Here is a 12,147-nt window from a genome sequence, read left to right on the forward strand (position 1 = left end):
AATGCACCAAAAAAAACCCACAATGTTAATAAAATTTTATCATAAAAATATTTTGTTTTCATATATCCAATTTTTTAATATCTCTCTTAGTATATAAGCTTAATACAGTGCCTAAGTTATTATATATAGTTAAATTAAGATAACAATCTTTGAGCTCCTTACCTACTAGCACGCTTGAAGGATTTCCCAGTCTCTATCATCAATGTGCATAACTTCACAAGCTGCAAAAAGCATTAAACAGTGAGGATTCGGAATTGCACTCTTCACAAATAAAAATTAATTTCATTCTTCAATAATAATATTGCAATATGTTATACTTTCCAAAACATACAATTTGAGAATAATTACAAAGCAAAGATATGAAAATGAAATTCATTTTATTTCAAATAGTTTGAAGTTAGAATGTTATCTGGACTAGGTAATCAAGCACACGTCTAACATTTGCATAGTAAATTCAACATTGGTTGGTTAGTTTGGTGGTGGTGGTGGGGGGTCTACATAAAGATATGATCCATAATGCCTTTACATTACAAATAAAATTTATGGACTAAAATCAATAAATTGTTTGCATGCCATTGCATGACCAAATTTTTCAATCTTTTAATCATGATTTTTGTTTTAATCTACAAAGAAATTTCTAGATATCTGTGTAACATTTTCCTCACTTTTAAGTAATTCACAACAGGCTTTCTTCACTATTTAGAGAACATTGTGAAGAAAACTTCAGTGACAACTGTAACTTCTTCCAACAAAATCTTTTTACCTGCCCTACCTACCCAAATTTAGTCAGGAGAGGACACAAACAAAAATATTTTTTAAGATGGCCAATCAAGTGTGATCTTACTCTCTCTAGCCTGGCTTCTAAGACATCAATGTCCGTTTCAGCGGATTCCAAGGCGGCTCTGAAAAAAATCATTGACCAGTCAATTACTACTGTATAGTGTGAATATTTGCACACATTTAATTTTGCCTCTTTTGTCCTCATCGTCAGTGGGCAAAACCACTTTCTCTCTTATATCTCTTTTAACACAACCATGTTTAGATGAATTAAAAATAGGACAAATCCACTTACAAGGGCAAGAAAAAACATAGGGTGAAAATGACCTCGTATGTACAGTAATCAAATTACCATGTACAGGATTACCTAAAATACTAAATAAACCTGACTATGTAAAATCAATGCAATGTACTAATTGGAAAACTTTTTGATTAATCATATTTTACTAGTACATGTAACTAGTACATGTAAAAACATAAAGAGCAAAAATAGTTTGAAACAACCAGTATATCTATGTGCATACACTAGTATTTATACATTGTTTAAAAAGAGAAAAGGTCACATATATATGTAATTATTGGGAATGTTATAAGAGAATGTGACTCCAGCCAGCTAAACTGGAAAAGAAACAAAGGAATGTCTATGTTACTGGAACATGTAGTGACACGCCCCTTTACAAGTATATTGTCTATGTTACTGGAACATGTAGTGACACGCCCCTTTACAAGTATATTCAATAACACTTAACACTGACATTGTTAATATTTCCTATCTTGCTCGTTGAATATACCTGCAATATTTTTAACTGCTTACATAAACACTTAACAGTAGTGCAGTCTTTCTCATCAAATATGTAGGTTTAACCTCTTCAAACAATGAACCATAACAAACACTTAAAACTTACAAGTCAATGTATCCAAATATCATGTTGTAGATTCTCAATAATTTCTAAAATGTGTATCTTGTAAAAAGTACTCACGACTAAAGTGTATAATGTATATGGTACTCATGGCTAGACTTTCATGTTCACAGTATTTACAACAGTAGTGTGTCATGTTCACAGTATTTACAACAGTAGTGTGTCATGTTCACAGTATTTACAACGGTAGTGTGTCATGTTCACAGTATTTACAACAGTAGTGTATCATGTTCACAGTATTTACAACAGTAGTGTATCATGTTCAAAGTATTTACAACAGTAGTGTGTCATGTTTACAGTATTTACAACAGTAGTGTGTCATGTTCACAGTATTTACAACAGTAGTGTATCATGTTCACAGTATTTACAACAGTAGTGTGTCATGTTCACAGTATTTACAACAGTAGTGTGTCATGTTCACAGTATTTACAACAGTAGTGTGTCATGTTCACAGTATTTACAACAGTAGTGTGTCATGTTCACAGTATTTACAACAGTAGTGTATCATGTTCACAGTATTTACAACAGTAGTGTATCATGTTCACAGTATTTACAACAGTAGTGTATCATGTTCACAGTATTTACAACAGTAGTGTGTCATGTTCACAGTATTTACAAAAGTAGTGTATCACAATATTTACAACATCAAGTGTGTGTCATGTTCACAGTATTTATGACAGGAGTGTATCACTAGTCACGGAGGTAAAGGGAAACGAAAGCGAAAAAACAGCAAGCCTATGAAAAATGTGAGGTACAAGTTCCATGTGAGTCCAAACAAAGAGGAGGACATTGTGTTCAAGTGTGTTTCTGACTGTAATTTAGATGAAAGTCAGAGAAAACAGGAAACAGACTTAGGTGGTGAGTCTTTTGGTACAAATGTAAATTGTGAAATGGAGGAAATATTGGAGGTTATGAAAACTAGTGAAATAAATATTGTAAACAATGAACCTTTGCCGCAGCCAGTCCATTCAAATGTTCATTCAGAGACACATGCAAAGCCGTTGTGGGTAGAGCAAATGTTTGAAAAACTTATCGTTGACAAGAAACTTTCAAAAGTAGACAAAATCAACAATAAACTCTCCGAGGTTATAAAAAAAGTGAATAGTTTTGAGGGCGATTTAAATAGCCTGAAAAAAAACATCGGGTACAATGGGAAACACAATAGGGACACTAAAGAAAACATCGGACGAGGTCAAAGAGCAAGTTGTAGAGTTGGAAAAAGCCCAATTAAATTTAGAGGAGTCGATAATAGATCTGCAATGCAGAAGCATGGGGGACAATCTTTTATTTTTTGGACTAGCAGAATACAGGGGTGAAAATAGAAAAAACTGTATTACGCTGATAGATACCTTCTGTGAAGATGAGTTAGGCATTCCTGATATCGAGCAAGAAATAGAGAGAGCGCATAGAATCGGCCAACGAGGTGGTAACAAGTCCCGTCCAATCATCGTAAAATTCAGCTCTTACAGGGTAAGGGAAAACGTGCGATCCCAAGTTAGAAAAATGTAAGGGACTGGTTATAGGATCTAGGAGCAATATCCCAAGAAGGTACAGGAAGAACGGAAGAAGTTATACCCTTTCATGAACGAAGCAAGGCGAAGGGGGCAGTGGGCTTCCTTAATCAAGGACAAGCTGTTCATAAATGGTAAGGAATTTATCCCAGACCCCGTCAATGAGACCGGCGACCGCTAGGACGGACAGGAGAATCACAATCATACTGATTCCCTAAATCGTATATGCTGGAATATAAATGGTGGATTTTCCTCTAAAATTGATGATTTGAGCTTTCAAAAATTCCTATTCACATATGACTTGATCATGTTGACAGAATGTTGGTTAGAAAAAAAACTATGATAGACAGTTTGATGATTTTAATTGTTACTACTTCCTGAGACTTAAAAGCCGGAGTATACAGGGAGGAGGGACTGTGATCTTTATCCGTAAGATGCTTCACTGACATATATCCTTTGAACAAAATCAGTATGATACAATTATTTGGTTAAAAATTAAGAAACACTTGATTAACTTACAGAAAGATTTATATATAGGCTGTGTGTATCTACCACCCCCTAATTCTTCCTTCTATCGTCTATATGATTGTGAACTCTTTCAAGAACTTGAGGAGCAGGTTGCAGCATATATGAACGAAGGGAAAATCATGTTATTGGGTGATATGAATGCTAGAACCGCGAACAGAGACGATTTCATTGGAGATGATATTTTGGATAGTTCTGTACGTACGAAATGGATAGTGTTTTGTCAGCACGAAAAAATCCTGATAATACTGTAAATGACTTTGGTGTAAAACTACTGAATTTATGTAAATCCAGTGGACTTCGAATTTTAAACAGACAACATAAGTTACAAATGGATACAGATTTTTCTTTTATGGGAGGAAAAGGGTGTAGCCTTGTCGACTATTGCATATCTACCCCAGACATTTTTGATTTGATAGATAAATTTATTGTGTCAAGTTTTACTACATGGTCAGACCATGCTCCACTTCATCTCCAAATTAGCACCTATAGTTTAAATGAAACAAAGGACACAGAAGCACGCGACCATTGTCATACAGCACCATATAGAACATTCAGATGGAAATCAGATTGCCTTGATGAGGCAAGAAATGCATTTCAAACATGTCTCAGTACTTTACACTCAGCAGCAGAAACTCCAGAAGTCGAGTGTAAGGACACTATTGATTCTTCGGTGGATTTGTTTACTTCTCAACTTTCTGACATAATGGCACCCTTATTTGAATTGAAAAATAGAACGACTAGTAACCAACGTAGATATGTGTACTCGAGCAGAACACCCATTGACAAACCGTGGGTTACACCTGAACTGAAGAGAAAGTATTATGTGTACCGCAATGACCTTCAATTGTTCAATAGCACTAAAACGCGAAGCGTGCATCAGGAACTTTTACAGTCGAAAAAAGCATACAAGGTCCTATCAGCTAGACTGAAGCGTCAGTACAAACGGATAGAGGGAAATATGTTGGACTACTTACATAAACATAATCCTAAGGCATTTTATTCAAAGTTTGAAATGAAAAAAAGAAAGAGACCAAACTCTGATCCATCTATTTTCTTTGAGCATTTTAAAGAACTGGTATCGCAAGCGCCTACACCATCAGAGGAACACTTTACCAATATTGATGAAACTGTATTTGAGGAGCTTGATTGTGAAATAAGTGAAAAAGATTAAAAGATTAAAACGAGAGAAATCCCATGGAACTGATTTGCTGTTGAATGAATATTTTATTGAATTTTAGAGTTGTATTTTGCCTATTATTCACAATTTGTTTAATAGAATTTTTAGAACAGGTATTTTTCCTCATGCATGGTCAAAATCCATAATTGTTCCAGTACATAAAAAGGGTGATACGTCAGATCCCAACAATTATAGAGGTATTAGTTTAGTGAGTTGTTTTTGTAAGTTATTTACTTCGATTTTAAACCAAAGACTTGTACAGTGGTCTTACAACGATGATACATGTATAATAATTGATGCTCAGTTTGGGTTTCAGCCTCACGTAGGTACAACAGAAGCTATTTTTTGTCTGTCCTCAATTATTAATATGACGCTTTTAAAAAAAAAAAGAGATTATATTGTTGTTTCATAGACTTCAAAAAAGCATTTGACTCTGTTGATCGAATCAAATTGTGGAAAAGGCTCAGCACATATGGCATTAGAGGTAAATTACTACGTATTATCCGGGTTATGTATCAAAGCATGAAATCTAGTGTTAAATCTGCAGGTATGATGTCAGAAGTTTTTAAAAGTAACGTAGGACTATTACAAGGAGAAGTGATATCTTCCATACTTTTTTCGTTATATGTGAATGATTTTGAAGTAGAATTTTTAAAACACGATATTGTGCCATTACAGTTGCGAGAGCTAAACTTGTATGTTTTGATGTATGCAGAGGATATGGTCATTTTTGTTGAAAGCGTACATGAGCTTCAAAATATGTTAGATGAGTTATATGAATATACAACTGAGTGGGATCTTACTGTTAATGTTGATAAAACAAAAATTGTTATTTTTAGGAATGGAGGTAAAATCAAACATACAGAAAAATGGAATCTAAATGGTCAGCCAATTGAAGTTGTTGATAAATTTGTATACCTTGGTGTTTTATTTAAGTTTAATGGTAACTACAATTTTACGCAAAAACAATTACCCTGTCAAGGTAGAAAAGCTATGTTCTCATTAAAGTCAAAAGTAAAAAATATGTGCTTAACACAGAAACACTATTGGCACTTTTTGACATATATGTAGCAAGTATCCTGAATTATGGTTGTGAAGTATGGGGTAGCCATAATGCCAGAAATATAGAAAAGATACAGTTAGAGTTTATAAAATCTGTTTTAGGTGTGCGAAAAAACATAAATTCTGCCTCGGTGTATTTTGAAACTGGGAGGTTACCTATGAAAATCATTCGATTCTTTAGAATGTTCAAATTTTGGTTTAAAGTGTTGTGTAGTGAAAATTGTGTAATTAGAAATTGTTACGATGAATTATATTACAACTGTGATAGAATGAAAAATTGTAGCAAAAACTGGGCCTATTGCATCAAACAAAAATTGTACGATATAGGGTTAGGATATATTTGGTGTGATCAGGAGAATGCAACTTCTAAACTTTTCTTTCCTATTATAAAACAGAGGTTGACTGATATGTGTGTTTAAAGTTTAGTTGAACAAATTAATTGTTCTTCAAAGTGTATTATTTACAAACATGTTATTGATCACTTTTTGTTACAGTATTACCTTTGTAAACCTATACTTAATATGTATAAAAGACACATTTGTCGAATTAGACTATCCTCTCATAATCTTGAAATTGAAACAGGCCGCCATAACAATATACTTACAGAAAATAGATTATGTAAATTTTGTAAAAATGACATAGAGGACGAATACCAATTTATATTAATTTGTCCTCATTACGAGGAATTTCGACATAGATATATCAAAAAGTATTATTGGCAAAAACCATCTGTTTCCAAATTTGTACAATTATTAAGTGTTCATAATGTACATGAACTTTGTAATTTAGGGAAATATTTATGTCTTGCATTAAGTTGCGAGAAAACCTTGTTTAAGTCATTCTCCGTTGCTTGCTTGAATTAGTACACTGCCATACAATGTCATTTTTATGTAGGTACATGTATTTATGAAATTGATGTGATAAGACATATGTCTTAAGCAATAAAGAATATATACATATGTTCAGTTTCTGTTCACAACTACTATTGACTGGATTGCACCATGTTGACAGTACTTATGACTGGACTGTATCATGTGTATGATACTAGAACCACACATGACTATTACTTCAATTTCCCCCATTTAATTGTATGCCAAGTCAGTTTAATGTAGATATTAACTGCTGCTTTGGGGAGTCGTACCATTGTGTATTGTCTCTGTGTTTATCTCTTATCATTTATTACCCCGTGAAAAGGAGCTTTTGAAATTTCAAAGCTACTATAATTTATAAATAATAAACTCCTGAGGTCGATATATTACATATAAAACTATGCATTCAGATTTGTAATGAACATGTACAGATCGACAGAAATTCAAAATATCTAAAAATTGAACATGTTAAAGTGTTACTGTAAAAGAATTTACTTTTTCAAGGACAAGTTTTCAAGGTTTGATAAAGTGAAGCATATTTGTCGAGATTTGATCTTTATAATTGATAATTTTCGCTTGTTGTTAAAGGGTTTAAATTCACGGATATGTCGATGTTTACGTAATAGAATATAGTTGCATACATTAGTGTTTTTTGCAATATTGGTACATAAAAAGGTTCGGGGGGTTTTCCATGCTTTGACATGTTGAAAATTAAACGTCTAAATCGCCGAGAAGGTCAGCATGCAAAAGTTACACAATAACATAAATGCAGACACATTTTGTGAGTGATTTTTTTTCTTCATCAAGATGATGAACTAGGACAATGACCCCCAATGGAATACACTAGTGAGCACTAGACAAAATTACAATCAAAATTCCCTGCATTGCTTTTTCGTTCTATCTACTTGGTTGATGGTGGTAACTTCATAAATGCAATGACATACTGTACTTGTCAATATTGTAAATGAAGGGAATAAAGTCAGAGATGAAAACTAAGAACATACACATACATGTGATACATACTGTGTAAATAAATAGGCTTCAAATTATGCAACATGTAACTGATAAATTGTGCAGCCTTTGAAAGTGTGATGTTATTTTGTAAATGATAAACTGTGCAGCCTTTGACAGTGTGATGTTATTTTTAACAAAATTTCCTGACAAGGACTGAAATAATTTCCCTCCCCCATAAACCATAATCCTGACAGTACACAAGGTATTTCCACCATTAGCAATTTGCAGTTCCTCTAAATGATTAATATAAACACTTCCTTCTGGTGGTAACCTGTGGCTACCCCAAGCAGGAGCCTGAAGCAATTCATTAAACAAATGATTTTTCCATGTGAAAATCAAGCCTGGTAAAGAACACAGACAGATGCAGATTGCCAATATTCCAAGATTTTACAGTCTAATTAAGACCTTATAACAACATTGGTGTCTAGTCAATAGGATGAGCTCTTAAAGACTTTCCTGGAACTAGACAAGCTGCACTTTACAGAGTATATTTAACTTTGTCTCTGGTGCAACATGGCTTATGTGGGTTTTTTTTATTACTTTAAGTGCTTGGCACTGGAATCAAACATAGCTGTGAGTTAGTCAAATTAGAAATAGGCTGTAAAATTTTCCTGATGCAATGTGAATTATATAACCTTGTTCTATATATTTTAAATAAATGAAAGTATTTCACAGCACAGCTACCAGTATGTTATATCATACCATGTATATTTTATGCTTTGCAATATTTTTGGCAAAAGAAAAGTTTCAACGTGATACTCGGTGAGAATGAAATGTTCGATATAAAGAATTAAACTTTTCTACCACTTTTTAAAAATTTTTGGTTCAAGGCATCCCGAACTAATCATGCTAATGTGACAGCTGGGAATTCAATACCTTTATTAATTATATATCTATAATTTTGAACAAGAATGAAATCTCTCAAAAGAGAAGACCCATTACAAGCAATAAACTATATATCACAAATACATACATATATAATAAGTTTCACAGTATAACCTTACGAGCACTACATGCCAGCAATTTATGTTTTTACTATAATATAACCAATACTGTCTAGTTTAGGTAATAAATACAAGGACAAGTTTAAAATTGTTCTGTATAATCTGTGCATGGTAGGTTCCCACTACTCACTGTGCTATTAATTTCTAATCGTGAGCCAGATCATTTGACAATTTATAAACATTATTAGGCTTCCTGTTAGTTCCTCCCTATAGTGGATACCCTTCTATTCTTTGCATTGTGCATGGTTATTTATAAACATACATTATACCTATTTCATTTGTTCATGGTTATTTATAAACATACATTATACCTATTTCATTTGTTCATGGTTATTTATAAACATACATTATACCTATTTCATTTGTTCATGGTTATTTATAAACATACATTATACCTATTTCATTTGTTCATGGTTATTTATAAACATACATTATACCTATTTCATTTGTTCATGGTTATTTATAAACATACATTATACCTATTTCATTTGTTCATGGTTATTTATAAACATACATTATACCTATTTCATTTGTTCATGGTTATTTATAAACATACATTATACCTATTTCATTTGTTCTTTACACGTAGAGTAAACTGAAACAACTATGTATGTTCAGAAAAATAGTTGCAGAATGAGGACTCGAACCTTGGTCCACGCACTTGCCAAACAAACGTGCTATGGAATCACTATTATACTGACTGATGAATTATATATATATATATATCAATATATCATTAATTAAACTTTCAACACTAATTAATATATAACCATTATTTTAAAAAAAATTATGCACATGTATGCAAATTTTAAAATCACCATAACTTTCTAATAAATGATGGAAACATTATGAAATTTATACTGTAGATATACAAAATGTTTGTTGAGTGACAACCAGTCCAGGTGTACACATAATGTCACATATGTATTGTTTTTACTCAATTTTGGGGAACTAAATTAGACATAACTATAATATCAATACCTAATAGTGTAAACAAAAATCGCTAAATCAAATTTGTGTGAATGCATGTGCATCGTAATTTTTAACATTATTGATCTATAACATTTTTGGATTTCAACGTTTATTGAGTTGCTGATATAATCTTTGACTCTCTACTGATTAGTGACATCGAAGTTACTTATACACACATGCAAGCACATTCATTAAATTTTGATTGGCTAACAACTAGATGGAATTATCTTGATAGCATAGGTACATACTATACACCAGAATATACAGTGTACGAGGATTGGTTGCACCGAAACACATGCGCATGTTTGTTTTTCAGCTTCCTATCAATTCCTCAGTTTTCAATGAAATCTTTATGCATAATATGTGTAAAGATATGTGCTGCTTACATAAATAAAAACCAACACAAGAAGCAGGCAGAGGGTGTTTTGAGGGTCCTCCCTTCTTGAATTAAAGTATGTATCTTGATATATCAAAAAACATATTTTCAGATCAATGTAAATGCCACAGGTTTGAACTTTTTATTTAAAGTGATTTAAACAGATATTTTGTTATAACTTAGAATACAATACAAAATCATTAAATGCAGTTGACTATTAAAAAAATTAGAATTATTCCTATACATATTTCTGGTTGAACACTTTGTCTAATTAAAGATTTGGTGAATAACAATAGATTTTATGAAAAATAGTTCACCAATCAATTTTTGAAAACATGAAACATGTTTGTTAATCTCGGCTGAGATTCAGCTAAGCCGAATATTTGGACTGATGACTTCAATATCTCTTGGAGCTGAGCAGTCCTTCCTGTCTGGAAATTCACTTTCAGCTTCAGCAAGTTCTAGCAATTAATGTGCACTTAGGTGACACTGCTGTTTGCTTGTGGGTGATGAGAGTAGAGCTCTTCCTATAGGTAACGCGTATATACATGTTTAAAAGGAAAATATAGAAAATTTATGAAAAATTAAACCATACCTATCGAACTAGAAAATTTTGGTCAAAATAGCATAGATTTGAATACAAGCGTGAGGACATGTATTTCTCCATTTTGAATCTTGTGTGCCCAAGTTCAAGTTGTTCTGAGATGTTACATAAAATCCGCGGAAAATTATGTAAAACCAAATTTTCTTACTCGTATATAATCACTCCTCAATACGCAACTTCTGAGATATCAGCTCTTTTGTGATAAAGGTATGTTCAGTGTTCTGTTGAACGCTTGGGTGGGTACAAGATGTATACATATACTATAGACTAGCTATGTAAATAAGGATGAAAGTAATGAAAGTCTAAATTTTGTTTATATCAGTCTTAGTTATACATTAAGCTGACCATATCAAGAATAATATTTGATTGAATTAGGCCATTAAATTAAAAATGAATAATTTTTATTTCCTCTTCTGCATGAGTGATATTTTAATCAAAGAAAAATTGTGATTATCGAATTTTGTTTGAGCTATTTCATTATTAAATACTAATAAACTTACTAATATTGTGTGTCCCTGCAGTTTGGGTGGCTGCATGATGTACGTCTGATAATTAGCCTTTATGCAATATATCAAGGCAGCGATAAGCATTTGTAAACATCGCATGTGGACGATAGTATGTTTTGCATATCACTGTGCGTAAGAGTTCCACAAAGGGAAAGAACTATTGGGCATTACTCGGAATTTGCGTATTAACATGATTCTACCAGGTCTCCTGTGTTTTTAAATTTGCTAAACACTATGTCGTCACAATGCATTGACGCATTATGAAATATATTTCCCGCGTTCAATGAATAGACTGATCAAACGTCTAAAGTTGTGCGACAAGGTGTTAGGGGGGCCTCAGTAGCCGAGTGGTTAGAGCATTGCGCTCAAAATCATATGGCTTCTCATCTCTGGTCAGTGAGGGTTCGAATCCCGCTCGCACTGATAAGTGCGAAAGTTTCCCAGTTTACTTTCGGAAGGTCGGTGGTCTCTTCCCAGGTACATTGTATCTGGGTTCTCTCTTCCACCAATAAAAACTGGGCGCCACCAGATAACATGAAAAATTGTTGAGTGTGGCGGAAAACAGCAAAAACAAACACACCTTAGGTGCTAACTTTTTTTTTGGTCCTGTTTTGGGTATAGATACATGTAACTAAAGCCAATACTTTTTTGCTTCGCCCTCAAACATGGTCACGCCGTAAGACATACTACTTGTATGGTGTAAAAACCAGTCATGCTGATAAACTTATTTATATTTTGTGTATTTATATTGCTTCATTGAACAAATCTACTCCCCTCCATAAACTCCAGACGTGAGAAATCCAAAATCTTTTTTTATTTTTTCTTAC

At 33.0% G+C, this 12,147-nt stretch overlaps 1 protein-coding gene across 7 annotated transcripts in view; it reads right to left on the reverse strand.

The window, feature by feature from the left end:
- The window catches only part of LOC125673869 (arf-GAP with coiled-coil, ANK repeat and PH domain-containing protein 2-like), a 78,128-nt gene that overhangs the window by 65,844 nt on the left and 137 nt on the right, over positions 1 to 12,147 (reverse strand). For all 7 annotated transcript variants that reach the window (XM_056166246.1, XM_056166237.1, XM_048910800.2 and 4 more), the window contains exons 2-3: positions 845 to 902; positions 163 to 221 (exon numbers count right to left, since the gene is read on the reverse strand). In XM_056166246.1, the coding sequence (XP_056022221.1) occupies positions 163 to 221; positions 845 to 902 (117 nt within the window). The remainder of the gene's footprint in view (positions 1 to 162; positions 222 to 844; positions 903 to 12,147) is intronic.

The sequence above is a fragment of the Ostrea edulis genome, chromosome 1 (assembly GCF_947568905.1).
Source record: "Ostrea edulis chromosome 1, xbOstEdul1.1, whole genome shotgun sequence".
Taxonomy (NCBI): Eukaryota; Metazoa; Mollusca; class Bivalvia; order Ostreida; family Ostreidae; genus Ostrea; species Ostrea edulis.